Here is a 21,004-nt window from a genome sequence, read left to right as displayed (position 1 = left end):
TTCCTGAGATACTAATCTGAGAAAAGTTGACTACATGACTGATTAATAAACAATAAAATCACAAGGGGAGCTGCTTTTCGCAGGCAAACAAATAAATAAACCAAGCCCATGGCTAGCTGCAACCCTGTACTACAGGCTTTTGAGTCAGACTGTGTTTTCCTTGTGTGGGTGTTGGATGACATGTGCAGTTTCCAAGTGTGATCATGGCTCTTAGAATTTTTGTGATAGAATGGATAGTGATGCTATAATTATTTTTTTTTCTAAAAACTTTTTTTTTCTGTCAACCTGAAGCTGTACTTTTCCAAAATAGGAAGTCCAGCTCTAAATACCACAGGAGATTTTAATCAATGTGGAAAATGCTTCCTTTTGGTTTGGGTTTTTAACAAAATTATTTGTCTTGCCTTCCCTGTTACTTGATATCTAAAAACTGCTCTTCCTGCTGAGATTTTAACACTAGTGTGGCGTGAGTTCACCCACCATAATTTGAGCCAACATATTCAAGCATCTGATGTGTCTGAAGCTGCAGCAAATAATGGGCTGTAAACACTCGTTTTCCTGCTATGGTATTAAGCTTCTGTTACATAAACATTTTTAAATTTTCTGATAGATTATTTTGTAGAATATGCATTGTTGTTAATACTTTTCTACACTTGAATGCCATTTCTCCTTTAAGGAAAGGAGGGGATGGTGGATTTCAGGCCTGCAAAGTATACTTTTAAAAATGTATTGACCAAAGTTTCAAAGTCCACTCACTGAAGCCACAGAATGGTTGTAGTTTGTGGGTGGTAGTTTGTGCTACAAGTTCTCCCTCTCAGTTGCCCATATAGTTGGCAGATGCTCTCTGACTTCTATCTTGTTAGGCATAGCACCAAGTAGTTATTGGTCCTGTATTTGGGGTGGTGAAAATTCATTGGAGTAGGAATAGTTGCTGGTCCCCTGCAAATCACTGCATTATTGATCTTCAGCAGTTATCTGTGTTCTGCCCACCTTGTTTTAAGCCAGAGGTTGGCATCTTACAGCTATCCAGATGTATTGGCTGGGGATGAGTGAATGGACAATTTTTGTTTCCAAACATCATCTTGCTACTAGTCTCTTGACTGTTTCCCATGTGTGACTGGGAAAATTGTGCAAATTGAGTATCAGATGAACAGGAATTTTGTTCAAGTTTCCCCATAGACTAAAGAGAAGCTGATTTGGTCCACAGAGAAACATGTGCAAATTGAAATGGGAATTGGAAACAAGATAAATGTAACTGTGTTTTATTATTTACAAATATTTTCAGTGGACCCATGCTTGTGGTTGCATTCACATTGATTCTGGGCACTGCACATGTTTTGCAAGTAAGCGTGAAATTCTCAAGCATCCCTAGTTTGGCCTGCAACTCCTATCTGCCCTAATTAGCATAGTCAAAACTGAGTGATGGTGGCAATTGTAGGCCAAAACCTTTGGAGGGCCACAGGTTGCCCGCCCCCTATTTTAATTACTCAACAGAATTGGATAAATCTCTCTCTCTCTCTCTCTGCCTAATCTAAGGACACTCAACAAATTTTATCATTGGCCATGACTTTAAGCCTGAGTTTCCTTTTCTGGACTTAATACATGGTGGGTTCATTCCCTTACAAGACTTTCTTAATATCTTCACTTACGGAAACTCAAGGTATTGCTACAAATTTCTTTTTAAGACCATGGAGTTTTGGATTTGAGACTTATTAGCAGTGTAGTGGTGATTAGTATGGATCATCTTACTCTGTAGAAGAGCAATACCTCTGCTCTTTAGAGGTATTGGACTTCCATCTCCATCGTCTTGATCCCAGGATAATGGGATGGAAGTCCAACACATCTGAAGAGCATCAGGTTTGGGAAAGCTGATGTAGAAAATTGACCTTTGTATCCTCAACACACTGACTGGAATACTCAGTTGACACTTGGACTTCTAAAGAAGTTTGAGCAATCAACCTCACTGTTGCTCAATTCATTTTAATAACTTGAAGATACTCATCTTGGCATGTCACAGAACTTCTCCTCTCAGCAATTTTTATTCTTTTGTTGCTTGAAAACAAAGTGAACATGTTCCTCTTCTTCCTTCTCATGGAATCCTAGTAACCTCTAAGATGTCTGTCTGAATTTTTGCTCATCTTTGAGTTACTTGAGTTCAAGGAGCTAACTTAGCAAAGGTCATTGTATCCCAAATACATTTCTCATGCAGTTTTTACAGTTGCATATGATAAAACGTAAGCAGGGCAGAGGGGAAAGAGAAATGTCACATTGACCAAATGTCATATTGATCAAATGGTCTACTATTTTTTAAATTTCTTTTGGGACAATTGCAATTTCTTGCTTCTCTGACAATTTAAGCAGATTTCAAATTAACAACTCTCAGGAAAAACTTAGAAATTATGCTTTAGAACAGGGGTGGGCAATTAATTTTCCTATGGGGCCACATGAGAAACTTTGACAGTTGTTAAGGGCCGGACCAATACACTTACAGCTCTGCTCAATATATAACTCTATAAAAACAATAAATGAAACATTACAATGATACAATGAAAATGTGGAGCACAGAACAACACTAATGAATATTCACAAAAACATTAACATTAACGTTACATGAAAAGCAATAAATTCAATTCAATTTAGCAGATCCTTCAACTAAAAGCAGTGCAGTTGTATTGCTTGCATCTATATTACGATGACATATATTTGCATTGACTTTTAATTTGCCAGTGACCTCATGCGGGCCAGTCAGGGTCAGCCATCGGGCTGGATGTGGCCTGCGGGCCGTACAATGCCTAGGTCTGCTTTAGAATGAAATACTCCTGTGTAGGTTGGGAATGATGGGAGTTGCAGTCCAAAACGTATGGAGGTTTGGATTGCCTTCCTGGGCCTGATAATTTGGTTTTGTACTCACCCACCCCAGTGCCCTAACAGCACATTTTCCCCCTTACATATGTATGGATTATTTGCTTTTATATGTGCTTTGTCATAGACAATCATTCATACCTCAGTTTCTTCCTCATCCAAAGGAATCTTCCCTGGACCACTTTTCAGGAATCTCTGGAAACAAAATCACCTTTCCTGGCTGAAAACAATGGAGCCAAGTAGCTTTAGTTTTTGTTGCCTGGACTGAGGGATTCTGCCTTGGAAGCATGGGGAAGGAACAAACATTTGATGGGAGGTCATGGAGGTTTCGTTTCAGAGAGGTTTCATCTCTGAGACTGAAACAAAGGGTTCCCATTCTCCCATCCCCAAATCAGCCCTGCTCATTCAATTATATTGTGTGTGTAACCACCATGCATATACATGCAATTGGTAATTGGCCTTAGTCACTCACGTTGTTATCATTGCCACATGGCAGCACCTCATTTGGGTGGCATGTTTGTAATTGCACATGCGTCATATCTGCCTCTGACTGGCGATACTTGCCAGCTGCTGCAAGTGTTCAGTGCTTTGTCAACTGGCCATTTACCTCGGGCAGGCCATGTGTGCAGTGAGGTGCTTATGGGACTGTTATCTCAGCAGAATGAAAGGATAAAGCTCAGGCAAATTTCACAGGTGGGGTGGGAACAACACTTGGATATTTGAATGTGCTCTCTCTCTCTCTCTCTCATGCACGCACACACAATAAATAAAGCCTTGCACATACAGGAATGACATTTTATGTCTGGCATGTAGACTGACTTCCCATGTGCCAGGAGGGTTTTCATTTTTTTTTGCTTGGAGGAAGGGAGCATTCAGCTTCTGCACTGGCTTGATTTTGCTGGCAGACTCAAGTGGCACATGATGAAAGGAAGGGAGGCAAGACTTCCTGTGGAACCAACGATTTGCTGTCTTCTGCTGAGTCTTCTATGAGGAACTCCCTCTTTCACACATGAAGTAAACCAGGCCCTGCTGTTATCTTTGGTTGCTGGGATACTCTACCACAATTATTGGGAAAGAGGGTTGCAGCGGTACTAGGGTGTCTGTCCCTTTAAGACCACAGAATCTGCCTGAGCAGTGAGAGTTGCTGTGTGTCAGCCAGATCTGGCTCTTTGACTTGATGTGCTTCTTCTCATCAAATGGCTGGTTTGAGAGTGTTGCTGTCTTTAGGGCCAAAGATCCAGCGGAACAGAGCAGTCTGGGGCCAAATAACATGTATTGTCTTTCCTCACTTTGATAGCTTATCTGATTGGGACGGTTGGAGACTGTCACCAGAAGGGATTCCTCTGCCACCCTGCTTATTACTGAGAATAAAAAAGGGTGGGGAGAATGCATCATAAATTGCACTGCCAAGCACTGAGAGCATAGGTCAGTCCTGAAACCTAAGACAGATCCATGCTGCAAACTAATAGCAGTAATACTGGCTTTCCTTAAGGGCTTGTTTTGAGGCAGGGTGAGTTTGAGGCAGGGTGAGGGTAGCCTTCTAGATGTGGTTGCAAATGCAAATCTTGTCAGCCCTAGCCAGCACAGCCAATTATGTGGAATGATGGGAGTTGAAGTTCAGCAACATTTGGAAGTCCAGAAGTTGCTCAAACCCCTTGTAAGGATTGCAGTGATAAAGCCCTCTCTTTATTTGATCATTTTAACCCACAGCCTTTCAAGACAAAACTTCAGGGTGGTTTCAGTGATTTTAAGTGATTTTAAGGTGATTTTAAAATCGCTTAGAATCTGAGTTCTTCCATGAATGCTTAAGTCAAAGCCAGTTAACATACAGTATATACATTAGTAGTGATATTAGCATGTAGTGCAGTATCTGTGCAAGTCTGTTGCTGCTGTCAAACGTGCCTGGCATTACATGTAGCACCATTAAAGGCTTCATTAGGGGAGGCAGGAGTGGGGGAAACAGCTGTATCCTAATAAGGAAACTGTCTTGTTTACATTGTGGTTTTAAAAAACTTTAATAGGGAATTGCTTAATTTTCCCAGTGTGGCTTTTAACAGGCATGCAGCTTTCCCACATGAAACCAGTACGATACTTGTGAAATTAGAGAATTCTATCTAAGGAACATGCTGCCTCAATTAATTTTTTTTCTTAAATATATTGGCATGTGTGGTCCCAAAAGCTTCTTTATAGGTCTCTGTCTGCAAAATTTACATGGAAGAAATGGATATTGGTTTCCAATATCTCTTTCTAATGAAGTTTTAGGCCATTTCAATTCTGATCTCATGCTTGCTTCATTATATCATTGGTTAAATTTTCATCTTGCCTTTGCTTTAAGAAGCCACCCAGGCAATTCAAATGATCTTCCCATGCCAAGACTGGCCAGCCTCAAACTTGCATAGCTTCAGGAACCTTTCAGGTATGCCCTGACCAACTTTCTGGCCACTTTGCATATAGCCAGGTTTAAGAAAGACTTGGCCACAGGTTTTAGGAAACTCGGGTGGCAACAAATGACTTCCCCAACACTGCCCACAGGGATGGCACAGTAGGTGGCATTAGTAAGCCCGAGGCCTTTCCCTCCAGTGGCATCTGTTGTCCTGGCATCCCCCTTTAAAAAATTCAGCTTGGCACGGCGAGCAGTGTTGCACTTCCAGCCTGAGGGTCAAATTCCCTTCAGAGCTAGCTAGCTGCTATTGATCCTGCTCCTCTTGCGCTTCTTTACTTGAAGGCCATGATCCAGTGATCAAGTAGGTCATGCCATCTCCTGCACCTCCTTCTCAACATCGCTGTTGCAAGAGGCAGATGCACAGGCATTGATGAGAAGGAGGCTCAAGCCCAGGGAACGCTTGCCCTTGAGCCCCAAATTGAGTGTGGCCCTCAAACAGGGATCCCATCCTGACTGCTTTTGACACTGGCCTTTTCTTGAGGGCTGCTGTCCAATGCTGGCCTGGCTGAAGCAAGTGGGGGCAGAAATACTTCAGATACCAGCAGATTTAAGCTTAAAAACTGTTATTGCCAGTAATTAAGTATTAGGAGAGGCATTTCACCCTTCTGAAAGTGTACACACAGCACGCCACCAGGCAGTGTCTGAGGAAAGGGCTGGCCCAGAGGAAGGGTGTGTGGGCATCTTGAAACTTGAGGAGAACCAGATTGGAACCCAGGAGGGCTGGGCTTGCCCCCCAGACCTGAGGCTCCCCTACCACTGGCCCAGCTCTATTTTAATGCCCATGGTGATCCAAGGGATGCTTCATTAGGGGCACCGGGGAACATTAACATGTTGGCCCAACAGTCCAGTGCCATACCGTTGCTGCTGCTGCTGCCTGCTCCAGTGAAGCCCCCCAGGATCATGGAGGAGGGTGGCCACTAGAGGACCCTTCGTCCAGGGCACCCTCAGATCTGGAGCCAGCTGGAGGCTGCACAGGGGAAGCATCGTGTGTGGGTTGCCTTGGCTCTTTCGAACGGCTTCTTCATCACATGTGACTAAGGTGACGCAGATGCCTTGCGGAAATTGTGTCTAGCCTGCTCCACGGTGACACAGCGGAAGTGGCATTGAGCTTGGCTGTCAGAAAACCACATTTCTCTGCTAGGGAAAGCGTTCCCCTGTTTAATCTTAGTCTAACCTAAAAGAGGGGCTTGGTGCGGAGGTGGAAAGTACACACAAGAGGTAGTTATAGGGCTGAGGTTACAAAAACTGCATGAAGCGTTTATTACTAGGGGAATGAAAAGCAACAACTGCCTGTAATTCATTATCACACCTGGTTAGTCTACACATGTGTATGTATTTCACTCCATGAAAACCTGCTTGGAAGCAATAATTGGCACACACTGTGTGTGTGAAAGAGAGAGAGAGAGAAAGAGAGAGTTTATGGGGCAACAGTTGCACATCTGTTGTTACTGCATGAAATGAAAAACACATGATTTCACATTTTCAATGCAAAGCATGGTCCAGTAGTCCCGTCCTGGAAAAACCGCTGTTGAAAGACCGTAATGTGCAAGTGGGTCAAAACACTCATCTAGGGAGCATGAAACCATTGTGAATTAATGGGAGATGTAAGTTTCTCACTGAACGGGATTTAGCAGAGGCACTTGGCTAAACCCGGGAATCGCACAACCTTAAATTACATTTGATTGCTTCCAGGGTTTAGAGCTGTTTGGCAAGGACACAAAGCTAAGCTGCTTGGATGATAAACCCATAAGAGAAACAGTCCTGGTTTTCCAGCGTTCCACACACAGCCCCTCATTTTTTAAGCTGTGTTTTATGTCAGGAAGCAAGTTGCTAGTCATTTTTCAAAATTTGCACATCTCCTCCTGCTTTTCCTCAAATCAGTGGCAGAGCACCTGGAGTAAGGGAGGCAGAATCAGATGGAGGAAAAAATACTTTAGAAGTGTTAAAGAACAGGAGAGGCATGAGAAAAGCAAAACAAACAGAATAGATTTATTTATTTGCAAAATAATAATGGTTTGTGTTTTCAAAACTGTAAGCCAAGAAATGCTTTTATGATCCTCAGATCTTAAATGCTGGTCCCTTTCCAATAGATAGGGCTTTAAAAATAGGTTAAATGAATCATCCAAACCCAATTTAAATGGCTCTGTAAAAAGAGATAGGCACAGACCCTTGTTTATTCTGTCTTGTGAAAAATTTCTAAAACTCGTGGCTCCTGCAGTGTATTCTAAAGGAGGGAGGGTTGGGAGGGATATCTTTTAAATGATACTGTCTATTTCCCATAAATACAAAATTACTTTGACTTCAGTGAGGTAGGAACAATGCCCATAGTTAATGTAAGAACAAACACATGGATTGGATTAATTACAAATGTAAAATGCTTTTGTAGAAGCATGTATGATAAATAGATTTATGCCCAGTGCAGATGCAGTGCTGGCATTCTGAAATCCGTATTTTGCCTCGGGGATCGTCTCCTGCCCCTTCCCTCAATACTAAAGTATGGTTAGAACCAACTAGGGAAGGGAGAGGCGAATCCATGCTGGTGGGTGAGAACTGACAGGGTAGATGTGTGTCTTCACAATGTTGGTCGTACATTTTAAAGTGCTACTGCTTATTGTGAGCCATGCCTCCCAAGGAGAATCCAAAAATGCAGCCAGCAGTATTGATCCATCTCTCTGTTCGGGTTTTTTTGTACATCTTTTATATAGCTAATAAATATTTATTACCCTTTCAAGTTTAAGCCACCCAAAATGCTTGGCACCACAACAGAGGGGGCTCAGAACAATATCTTGTTGCTGGGGAAATCTACCCTCCCTGCACCTCCCCAGTTACTGTGAGACTGCAGCTAAGCTGCAAGGGAACAGGCAAGCTCTGCTCTACCATGGTTGGCTCCTGATTTGCAAGCTGGCTTTGTAGCTGCACTGGGCAGGAGGCTTCACTCCCAAGCTCCCTTAACCAAGAGTAAGTTCTGTCCACTTACTGTGGGCGCACGCTTGGCTGGAATGTGTTGGGAATGAAAGAGGCCATTCTTCTTGGCGTTCTTTCCAGGGTTAGGATTGCACTGACTCTTCAGATGAGGACTGTGATGGGAGGCAAATGGACAGTGGGAATTGAGATGGCGGAAGAGAGAGAGGTTTTCAACCCTGTTGATTCTCCTGGATCTCTTAACAGCATTTGATACCATCAACCATGGTATCCTTCTGAAGAGGCGGGCTGGACTGGGAGTTGGGGGCGCTCCTTTGCAGTGATTCTGCTCCTACCTGGCTGACCATCTCCAGTTGGTGGATTTGGGAGACTGTCGCTCTGTGTCATGGCATTTGCACCATGCAGTTCCACAGGGCTCCATTCTGTACATACTCTTCATCATCTCATTAACATCAGCAGTATGCTGATGACACTCAGCTCTACCAGTGCCTTGGCTCAGTAATGGACTGGATGAGGGCCAATAAACTGAAGCTCAATCCAGACAAGATGGCGGTTCTGTTGTGGGCAGTCCATTTGTTCAGCTGGGAACATTTCAACCAATCCTGGATGGAGTTGCTCTCCCGCTAAAGGGTAAGGTTCATAGCTTGTGGTTGCTCCTGGACCCTGAGCTCTCACTTGTTTCTCAGGTGGCTTTGGGTGCCAGAAGCACCTTCTATCAGCTTAGGCTGATTTTCCAGCTACATTCCTACTTGGACGAATGAAACCTTGCCACAGTTGTCCATGCACCAGTAACCTCTTGCCTGGATTATTGTGATGCGTTCTATGTGGAGCTGCCTTTGAAGATGGTCCAGGCACTTTGATTAATCCAAAACAGAACAGTGGGGTTACTAACTAGGACTGGCCCCAGAGAACATATCATGCCACTCCTCTGCCAATTGCTCTGGATGCCTGTCATTGCCTGGGCCCAATTCAAAGTGCTCGTGCTAACATATAAAGCCTTAAATGGCTTGCAACAGGGATATCTAAAGGAATGCCTGTTTCCATATATCCCTACCAGTTCACTCAGGTCATCAGTGGAGGCCCTCCTTTGTGAACCCCCCTCCCCAAATGAGGTGAGAGAGGAATTGGCTAGGAAAAGGGCCATCTCTGTTATTGCACCTCACCTTTGAAATTCCATTCCAAGGTGCACCTGGCACCCACTTTACCTTGCTTTCTGAGCCAAGAGTTTTTACTTAGTATCTGTTTTGAGATTATAACTATTGGTCTCGCTGCTGGTTTAATGTTTTAGTGTTTTATTCATTTGTTGTTTTACTGTTTATATTGTGTTTTATCTTCCTGTTGTATTTATATTGTATTTTTACTCTATGTTTTACAGTTTTAGTTACTATTGTCATTTATTTTTATCTGTATTTTCTACTTTTATTCTGTATCAGTGTTTATGATTGCATTGTGAGATGCCCAGAGAGCCTTCTAGCTATGGGATGCCATACAAGCGCGATAAACAAACAAACAAACAAACAATCTCAAGGGTGCCGTTGCCAAGTGCTCAGGCAGACCATGGAAACAGTCAAGGGTTGGAAGTGGAGGGGAGGAGGGTGAGCCCGTTGCAGTCCTTGACGCTGTCTCACGATATTTTGCTGGAAGGGTTGACCAGTTAGCGGGCCTGTGTAGATCTAGGAGGGTAGCCCATTTTGCAAAGAGACTTTCTGTTGCGTGAAATAAATAAGGGGAAACCCAGCTTCCAACAGAACAGACTTTAGTAATGCCACCTCAGTTAGCTTATTTGCATACTTTTTCTTTCTTTGTTCCATGTCTGTGCCTATGTTTTGGAGGAACCCATGTGGAATCCACCTGTCTAGTATTCATAGACTTCCTTTCATGCTCAACCTGTTCTTGCAAAGTGAGGTGAGCGGAGAGAAGTCTGCAAATGCTGACAGAATGAAGGTTAAACAACTGCTAACCTTCTACCTTAGATGCAAGAGCACAAAGACTCTTGCAGGTAACGTGGAAGAGAGATGCTGCTTGTGCAGTGATTGCCCAGGGCTCCATTCCTGGCCAACCCTTCACGACCTGCCTTCTTCCACATACGGTGCAGCAGGCCAAACAACTGCTGTATGTGACATGGAAGAGGGCCACTGCTTGTGCAATGCATGGGGCTTCGCTTTTGGTGAGTGCCCTGGGCACACCAAGCAGGAACTTGGACTCAGGGTCACTGCAGAGTGGACCAGAGCCTGGAGAGCCAAGTCCAGGGAATCCAGTGGATTCCCAACCCTGGATGGATTCCTCACATAGAAACAGAAACAGAGCGAGTCAGAAGGGGTCTCCCGGGCCATCTAGTCTGACCTCCGGCACCAGCTGGCTCCGCTCACGACATGCGCACCATGTGGACGTCCAGCCTATCCTTGAACACCCGCACCGATGGGGCCTCAATGACCTCTCGTGGAAGCCCATTCCACCCCCTCGGGGTCCTAACTGTCAGGAAGTGCTTCCTGCATCCAACTGGAACCTTGGCTCCCTGAGCTTTGCTCTGTTGGAGCGCGTCCTGCCTTCCTCTGCAGGGGAGAACAGATCTCTGCCCATCTCCATGTGACATCCCCTCACATACCTGTATGTCGCCAACATATCCCCTCTGAGTCTCCTCTTCTATCCCTGTCTGTATCACATTTGTCAGATCGTATGCTCATTAGATATATGATATAGATATATGTGGTCCTTAACAAGCGGCAAACCTAGGAAATTAGTATATTGCACTTGTTCCATTGCCCTTTGTCCAAACCATGTGTATTATTCCTTTGTGACTTGCAATTAGTGTAGAGTCTGCCACTTACTGTAGGGTTTGCCATTTCCAATTACTTGAGTGCTGCTGCTTTTGACTGAAGGCAAAAGTAGCTGGGACTAGAGGTGTCTCACTTCCCGCCACCCCTTTCTTTCTCTAATTCTCAACCTAATTTTTGCTATTTCTCCCCCATATCTTTCACTTCCTCTTTGATAAAAGTGGCCCAATGGGGCTGTAAAGCTTAGAAAACGTCTATTACCTAAGAAGTGGAAGTTACAGCAATCTCTGGCCTGCATTGTTCAAAGTTCTCTATATCCCCACAGTTTACCTGTTTGAAAAGTATGTAGGGAGTGGGAAAGGGGGTCATTTCTGTTTTTCTATGATTGGTGTCTTTCCATTCAGCAACCCAACCCTTCTATCGAGATCAGGGTAGGCAGTCTGGTGCCCTGCCCCCCATGTTTTGGACTACTACTCTCATTAGCTCCAGCCAGCATGGCCAGTAGTGAGGGGTTATGGGACTTGTAGTCCAACACACTTGGAAGGCATCAGGTTACCTACCCCTGGTCTAGTTAATATGATCATTGGTGGACTTGGGCTTTCACTAATATAAGCCTAATGGAATCCCTGATGCTCTCCTTGTGGCAGAATTAAAGCTAGTGCTGTTATCATTCCAGAAGGAAGAAGAGGCTAACGGGAATGCCATGATTTTGTATATCAACTCTAAGCAAAATAGGGTGAAAAACTCATGAATCATAACATTCTTCTGATCCAGGCAGCCAAATCCAAAACCCAGTTGCATTTTAACTTCATGGTACCCTTTTAAACCCCTGTTTTTTCTCTTCATTCTATTAACTGCATGGATCAGTATTAACTGCCCATCTGTTCATGGTATGAAAAAGAAATCAATTGGCACTGGACTGAAAAATAATAATCCTAAGATTTCATTCATGCTGTATACCTCATTAGCACATGACAACTCAGTACTTTACAAACTATTTACATAGAAACAAGAAAAGTAAAGACAAGTAAATGGGGTTTTAGGCCACGCTTCTGGTCACTGGGAGTTGAGTGGCAGTGTGGTCTGCAGCCACATTTTGCTGGCACACACCAGCTGAATAAATTCAAATGAATAACTCCCATCTCATACATGCAGTGATTAGGTTTAAAAATCATTCAAAGGTTATTCAGAATATGTGACTTTTTCATGTTGAACTGAAAGATGACTCAGACTTTCTGACGGAGGATAGAGTGTGCATACTTAGAATTTGCTTTTCCAAGTAATCTAAAGTGTCAGATGATTTAGTTATTGCTTTGACTAAACCCAAGCTACAAGTTTTTTTTATGGTCCTTTGCTAAACTTTCTGCCAGTTCCATTTAATGACTTTGTCATGGCATATTGTACCTTTTCCCCTGTGCATTGTCCAAGCTGTTGTTAACTGTTCATTTCTTAACAGACACATTCTGGCCCAGTTTGCATAGACACCATGGGTGAATTAGATGTGAACCAAACAAGGGAGAGTTTTGAGGGTTGTTGTCAAACCATCAGTATGGGTTCTAGGTTGCCTATCAATAACCTGAACGATCCACCCTTCTTGGTTCGCATAGAATGAATGAGAAGCTATGGCTTACCCCAGCCCATGCGGAATATTAAAAATGGTGGCTGCAAGAGGCCCTGCAGGGAAATTCATCTACTTTTTGTTATTTGCAGAGCAGGTCCCTACAGCTTGCTGTAAGATATGCAGTACAACGGTTCAGGTAATGATACAGTAATGGTACCACCCACATGGTGATTAAAACCTTCTCCCTGAAAGCTACTGAAGACAAGAGACTTTCTTTAGTAGGTTGCCCTCTTGTTTCTTTTAAGTTTATACGTACTTGTTGAGCCTTTGTTATAGGAACAAAGGAACAAGAACCTTTTTGGCCTTTCTGTCAATGTCACATTGTACTAAAATTTCATTGTGAATGTATATTCAGCATATGCACGACAACTGGGCCTTCCAAACACTTAAGACACAAATTACAGAGGAATCACAAACCATTGCTAGATTAAAAAATGGCTAAATTTTAAAAGGGCACAATGTCCCTTCTGCCGTCCTCGTAAACGCTCTGCCTAGTTCTTTTATGAATATCTTGACCGGTCAAACCTGATGCCCTCTGTAGTCAGTATAGGATTGGTGTCTAGTTGTGCCCACTGGTTAATTGATAGTACGAGATGAAGAAGTCCCAATGATCATTCTGTTGCCTGAATCACCTTTCCGTAACATGGCACCATCCAGATGTGTTGAACTGTCATTTCCATCTTCCTCGCTCAGCATACTCACTGGCTGGGGTTGGTGAGATGTGTGGTCAACCCATCTGGAGTATGCCAAGTTGAGTAAGCCTGGTCTGGTCGTCATCGTGCCGTGAAGTTATAATGAGAATTTTACTGCATATCAGGATGCAGGTGTTCTCTTATGGTTATTATAACTGTAACCCTAACTCATACACTGTGTTCATGCAATCAGGGAAGCCAAAAAAGCCACCCAACATGTGTCAGTAGCATAATTTCTCATTTCCACACCATACATGGGTTGCCATGTTTTATGAACTTGGTAAAGGTGAGCGGCAGGGGTGCTCTCCAGACCTGTGGGATGCAGGTGGTTTGGCAGCCCCTCCTGCCACCACCTCGCCAGGTTCAGAAGACATGGTGACCTGGGCATGGCATGGGGGATTCTGGGAAGGAAGTGGCACACAACCATCTTTCTGATGACCTACTGGTATAAAGCTGACACAGTCTTGCTGGTGAGACTGGTCTCTCGGCAGTCTGCTCCTTTGATCATCATTGAAAACAGAGCTGGAATTTATGCCTAACTTTCCTTGGGATGCTAGTTCAGGATGCACTGTAGGTTTGAGTCCTGGTATTTATGCTGTGCTTGTTCCATGGACAGTCACTCTCCATCTCTGGCTGTATAATTGCACACTTTTTTTTTGAAAGACAACCTCAGTAGACCTTGGAGGAGTGTAATATACTGGACAGCAAGCAATAACTACCTCCTATTTTTAGATCAGGTGCACCGCAAGTCCTGTGCAACCGGCTGAGGATGTCCAATCAGTGCTGCTTTCTACAGCAGGCCCTGGTGCCAGGTTGCCATCTACCATGTAGATAAATTGATCTCCCCTTGACTATGCAGTGCTATAAATCCTTGCTTGGTGATTATGCTTCCTTAGCAGCCTCATGCTTTCTATTAGTCAGCACAGGAACCTGGCTCAAGTTAACAGAAAACAGACAGACAATCTTATTCCTGCCCCCTTCCCTTTCTTTCTACCATATTTTGGAACATAAGACTATTTTTGTCAGTGTGCATAATAATAGCAAGTTGACAAAATTACCTTGGTTATTATCTGTAATAAGTCAGGTGTTCCAGAAAATGGGTGTGTTTAATTCTGTACGGCAGCCTATTTGAGTAATGCCAAATAGACACAATTCCATCCTTCCATTGGTTTCTGTAGGCTGAAGATGGGATCTCTGTGGAGCAATCACACAAGGTTTTGTGCCTTAAAAATGATCAAACTCATAGAAGGCAGATGAATCTGTTTTGATTAACTGTGACATGAAGCATCTCTGTGCAGAAGCAGCGCATATCCGATACTTGATTAATAGGTTAAAAACTACAACTTATTATCTGCATAGTTTACCTATGGGCATGCAAAAAGCATCTGGTTGGCCATGACTGACAACTGAATGCTTGCTTTTCCGGCTGCTTGGCGTGATCTTCTAATCTCACTGTTCCATGAATTCTCTTTCAGATGTACTAAAAACAGATTTCCAGATACATTACCAAGAACCAGCAGGGTCAGTGGCCCACAGGGGGTGTTGGGGCTTGCTATCCAGCACATCTGGAGAGCATAAGGTTGGGAGAGGTCTGTAAACAAAACAAGACTCACCTCATGTTATTGGCTCTTGCATGTTTAATTTTAAGAGGATGGTTGAAGTTTCCATGCAAGAATCAATTGACAGGGTTGTGTCTGGTTTAAACCAAGCATGCAGTGTAACTGGTTTCCAGTGAAGCAAGATAAGTTTTTGCATGTCAGTTCTTTGCAAAACAGAGCAAAGAGAGAGCAGGACCTGCACGCCCTGTACAGATGTAGGCATATTGATGGGCGAGGGATTACTTCCCCTAAGCAGTTAGCTAACTAGCTACATCATGTTTTCCAATCATTCAGGAGCTACTTTTGTGAGATTTCTAAATGACACTTTCACTGTGTATTTTTTCTTTCTTTCTCTCATAGCATCAAGCTTTTGGCCGTTCAGGAGTTGATTGACCGAGATGCACTCGAGAAGGTATATAAACCTGTTTGTTGAGCAATATAAACCTATTTAAGCACAAGCCTTCTGTCACCTGTAGGATTCTCTATTTACTGTGACCAATGCTGTATAAGAGTCTCCCCTGCTTTTTATTATATAAGAAGAAAGAAAAATTGGTTCCCACCTTGAAATGGCCCATCTTTCTGCATTTTTTCTTTTTAATTTTTTTGGCTGTATGGCAGCAGCGTGTAAAAACTGATACCTTTCTGCCAATTGTTGTGTTGACATTTTCAAGGCCACTCTTACTAGCCTCTGAATCCGGCTCCCCCAGGCTGGTTTGCTGCAGAGGTGTTGGATTACAGTCCCCATTATCCCCAGCTAACACACCCTGTCTGTGCTAGCTAGGCTGGTGTGAATTGTAGTCCAACAAATCTGGATGACAGGCTGGGAAAGGCTGTGCTTTGTTGTGTTCTTTGCATACTTCTGCCTTTTTAATAGGTCACAATTTAAGGAAAAAACCCCACGACTGGTTTCATGCCGCATGGGAAACCCCTTGAGAAACTGGGATAAATTTCAAAACAGCTTGCGTGTGATTGAGACAGTGTGCCTGCTTAAATGGGATTTCAGGGAGAGTAAACCGTCCCTCCAGGAATATGGCAACTCTTGTTCTCAGGCATGCCCTGAATTAGTCATTGAATCTCAATCACAACTGTTTTCTAAACTGCTGCTGTGCCCTTCAGATGGGGCAGTGCAAAAACTACTTTTTCTTAAAGCTCTCTGATTTGTGTGGGGGTTTTTTTGGGGGGGGGGGCATTGCATACATTCATAGAAGCAGGAAATGCAACATGTTGCAGTGTATATTCATGTCCAGGTAGAAGTTTCCAGCCATTCAGTCATTCCATTCCATTCCACCAGCACCAGCATCACTAGTTTCCTGTTTCTGTTTTCCAGCCAACATGCACAATTCCATGGCTACTAAATATTCTCAGTCCTCACTGGACTGTTCAGAGGGTGGGTTGGCCCCTTGTGTCTTTTTAAAGGTTTTTTTTTTTGTACAAATGCAAACCTGGGAGTTCCTCTAAGCTTACTCTTCCTGTTCCTTTGTGGCCTCGTTTTGGCTCCATTTCTATTGGCCCTCACTCCTGAGTTAACTTGGTAGGGAGCTTGTTGTGTATAAACAAACTGCTGTGCATGCATTTTACAGGACTTTGAAAAAGCTGCACTTTGTATCCTCCATGTTAGGGTTTTTTTTTTTTTTTTAGTTTTGCACCGTACAAAATAGCCATGGTAATGTGAAAACAAGTTTAAATTGTATTTATTTGTCTTTTCCTCGCTCCGGTATTACATCCTTCTCTTGGCATTGAGTTGGGCAGACTCTAGTGAATGTTTTCAGAGTGTAGCGTGTAAATGCATTTGCAGTAGCTTTTTTTCCCTGCCTCCCTTCAGCTGCAGTGTTTCATCACGATTAAACCCATTGTTATCTTTGTTAGTTCTAAATCACTTTCACAGCAAAGCAGACAGCTCAGCTTAAGCAGAAGGGGGAGTTATGCACCGCCCAAATGAAGCTCCTTGTTTCTCTTGGCCCGATTGCAGAGGCGGAAGCAGTTCTGCGAGGAAGCTTTTCAGTCATGTATCTTCCTGAAAACATGCCACGTTTTGGTTTATTTATGCATTTATTATATTTATATTCCACTTTTTCCAAAGAATCCAAGGTGGCTTACATAAGCCTCCTCCTCTCAATTTTATTCTCACAACAAACTTGTGAAGTAGGTTAGGCTGAGAGTCAGTGAAAGCCATCCAGTGGGTTTTATGGACAAGTGGGAACTAGAACCTAGTTCTCCAGAGTTCTAGTCCAACACTCTCGCATAAGCCTGGCATCTTCAAACACTTTATATAAAGAGAGTCAAGGGAGCTACACTAAACGAATTCTTGTTACAGATGTTTCTATGGGAAGGTAGGTTACAACCTGGGAACTTTAAAAGAAAGGCTTAGAAGCAGTCCTTCCTGGGGGTTTGGAGATTTTCAGTGCCCCATGCAATTCATAGAAACAAGGTATTGACCCTGGATCTCTCAGTGCCACAGCGCTCTGCACAGCTACCTTCCTTTTGCAGTGTAGTTTTCTGTACTCCATAAAGCTAACCTGGGGATTTTACGATGTTAATTGCACTTCTGGCTGTACCTTTTACAATTTACATTGGATAACCTTTAGACAGAAGAAATGTGAGTTTGGGCTTTCTCAGTTGCTGCAGGGCTGGAATAAGAGCTGGTGTAGAAAAGAGGTTACAAATGTGATGTGAGAAGGAACCCATTCGAGGCTTGCCTTACTGAACATACTCAAGAGGGTGACTTTTTGCAAGCCTCAGCTTTCCATCTGCAGTACTAGGATACCAATAACACTGGTCTACCTCACAAGGCTGTTGCACAGGTGTGCATCAAATTCAGAATTTTGCTTGGCACCCAAATTTAGCAGATCAGAATTTGGGAGCTGAATTTTTCTCTGACCATTCTGAATCTTGATTTCAAAATGCAAAGCTACATGCTTGCCATTGGTGATCATTGGAGAATGACAAGTAACTGTAACTGGGTTTGTCATTGGACGGGATTGGATGAAATTCAAGGGTAGCCCCCTTTGACGGGGTGATCCCAGCCATATTTCAGATGAATAGGTACAGGGTTGGTGTTGTGCCACACACTTTTTATATTCTGTTTTTGTATTTTAGGGCAAGCTGCCAGTAACATTTTTATTCTTGGCAGAATTGGATGAAAATTGTGGGCTTAGTTGTACCTTGTGAGAAAATCAGGGCTGCCAAGTTTCAGATTCATAGATTCACAGGATGTTGTGCAACAGCAACCTTTACAATTTGTCCATTTCCAAAAAACGGATACTTTTATTGCTGTGCATTCACTGTGAGAAACTGTTAGCAAATTGGCATACATCATAGATGCTAGATAAGAAACCTGCAAAATGTTTGAAAGAGTGGTGCAGCATTTTTTCTAGAAGGGGAGTCTTCAATTTTTTTTCATTGCTGTTTTCGAGACCTGGTGTTTTGTTGTTTGCTTTAGCTACCTTCCTTTACAATGCAGTTTTGCTTATTTTTTACTGTCCTCTGTAGGTAAGTGGCCTACCCCAGCTTTAGCATAGCTGACTGCGGGGTGCTGGAAGTTCCAGCCCAATTTAACTGAGGGGCACCAGGATGAGAAAGTCTGACATATACCCTAGAGCTGTCCTTAGGCAGGAAGCCTGCAGTATTTCAGAAGGGCAATGCCCCATTTCAGGGGATGAGACAGACATATTCAACCTCAGGCCTGGGGCCAAACATGGCCCTCCCGAAGTTCCAGTCTGGCTCTCCAGTCTCCATTGGCCAGTTTTGTAGATTGCTGGCTATTTATTTGCTTATTCTCCCCACCCCCATTCTGAATAGTTTAAATGCTTCTTATAATGCTTAGATACTGCTACTAAGAAATTTAAATAAAGAATTTTGTGTGTATTTGTATAGAAAAAAAGTCCTGCAGCTCCCTGTGTTGATAGGGAATTCTGGCAGTTGTAGGACTTATTTCCTTGTCTAAATATTTATTTATTATTTATTTAGAGAACTAGGCACAAGATTATGCTGAAAGGGTACTATCTCTAATGGCAAGGAGCAGCTGGAAATGGTTTTTAGTCCAGGCTCACTGGCTGAGAGGGTGAGGACTTAGCAGACCATAGGTTTTGACATGAGTTGAGAAAAGGCTTGCTTTAACACATGTCTGCAAGTGCATAAAGAAGTCCTCTTCCCACATTTCCAAAAAAAAGGTGTTCAGGGCACAATCCTGTACAGGTTCAGACAGAAAAAGGACAAAGAAAAAACCTCTCGGCATGCCCCAGCATTGGGAACTCTAGGCTTTTTCTGTCTAAACATGTATAGGATTGTGCCTTTAGCATCCTCTAAAACTGGGTGGGCAGAAGGTAGGTCTCCAAATTTTTTGACTTCAGCATCTAGAAGCCTCTGCTAGCAAGCATGGCCAGTGGTCAGGAATGCTGGAGGATGATAGTCTAAACCTCTGGAAACCTAATTTACGTAGTTCACCACTTCTCTAAAATGGATGAGAGGCACCCTGTTCTCTGAATACTGGATTAGGGGACAGAGGTGCATTTGTCAGCAAAGCTAAAATGGTGAGTCAGGAAGTAATTTAGCCCTAATTTAACTTGGACAAGACAATGTCCCACCCCCCTTTTGCCTTATGAAGATAACACTGACCTAATTTACAAGGTTTTTGTAGCCTACAATGTTGGAGAAATATATGTGAAGTTCTTCATAAAGTGCTGTATGAATTCAGTGACATTTTAATATTCAGTGAATAAAAGCAGTTAAACTAAATACGGCAAAGTGTTAGCGAATAAGAATAATAGTGATAATGCTAACAACAGTGGAGGGGTGGGCAGGCTCAAATGAAGTAGGCACCATCTAGTGGTCAAGAACTCTTTCCAGAATGTATCTGAGGAACAATTTTTATCTTACGTACACACGTTAGTGGAGGTTGCCACTGAATCTGTTTTTCTCAAGGTGTTTTTCTCTGCTCAGATTCACAAGATGCATGAAAAAAACAGTTTTAGCTAACAAGTATAAATCATTTGACCTAGATGTTTCTATAGACTTTTTGAATTTAAAAAATCCATTGATTTTTAGCAGCAAGAACTCCAGACTTTTGTCACGGTATGAATTCAGTATTTCTTGACAAACTTCTCAAATATTCCTGAGTATATAAAAAGTTAAGTGTTTAACTTAACCACTTTATTTTGGAGAGTCAGGGTGTTGATTTTAGGCCTTTCCAATTTAACTGATGTGAGACTTAAGGTAGGACTTAATCCTATTAATACTTTCTCTTGAAACTTCAGTAGTCCCAGCAGGTCTCCAAGCAAGCACACATGCAAGGAACATAAGGGAGCAAATTTTTCTATCCCCCTTAACACCAGCATTTATTTGAATGACTTCTACAGTGCCCTCTAATATAGATTCCACACAGAGGATCAAACAACCTGGGGTGAGCTGTCATAACCCTCTAGAGGTTTACTCAGAGATCACTTCCAATGTATTCCATGGGGCTCACTCACAGGTGGCTTAATGGGGCTGCTTGTGACCTCCTCCAGAGTGGTGAAGTCACACATTTGGAGAGCCGTGCAGTGCAATAGTTACTTCTATATACCTATTCCCCCACTTTCACCTTACTGGAAAGAGGTGCCTCATGCTGAAGCTTGTCTATGTATATTTCACTGTTCCTGTCCAGAGATCAACCCACATTTTGAAGCACTGAACTCCTAACTTTTTCTTTAGCATGTAACTGACTGCAGGACCATTCCTCTTGTTTATATTTGAGAAAACCGGAGGAGGAGGAGTGTTCTTCCATTGGAGTTGAATACCAAAAAGAATCAGGTAAATTTGGTGAGGCCAAACTTCCCCATCCTCACCCTGTGCATTCCAGAGGCACTGGACTACAGTTCCCATAATTCTAAGCCAGCATGGGAATGATCAGAGCTGTAGTCCAAAACATCTGGAAGGCCCAGGTTTTGTCAACCTATTCACAAGTCAGATGGTATTCCTTTTCTTTCTTCATCTTTTTCTCAATCATGAAATAAATGAATAAAGCTTCAAAGTTTGCAGCACCGCAGATGCTCCCATCACAATCAGTCTTGCCTAATTCACTTAGCTTGCTTTTTTCATCTAGCTAAGATTAATTGTTA

General features: G+C 43.0%; 1 protein-coding gene across 1 annotated transcript in view; it reads left to right on the top strand.

Annotated features, from left to right (window-relative positions):
* EEPD1 (endonuclease/exonuclease/phosphatase family domain containing 1) overlaps positions 1–21,004 on the top strand; it is a 57,205-nt gene that overhangs the window by 26,249 nt on the left and 9,952 nt on the right. The window contains exon 2 of the mRNA XM_044419132.1: positions 15,270–15,321. Coding sequence (XP_044275067.1) covers positions 15,270–15,321 — 52 coding nt within the window. The remainder of the gene's footprint in view (positions 1–15,269; positions 15,322–21,004) is intronic.

This window comes from Varanus komodoensis, unplaced genomic scaffold, assembly GCF_004798865.1.
Source record: "Varanus komodoensis strain SLA01 unplaced genomic scaffold, ASM479886v1 scaffold10, whole genome shotgun sequence".
Taxonomy (NCBI): domain Eukaryota; kingdom Metazoa; phylum Chordata; class Lepidosauria; order Squamata; family Varanidae; genus Varanus; species Varanus komodoensis.
Note: the sequence above shows the minus strand (reverse complement) of the source record. Positions and strands in the feature narration are given on the sequence as shown.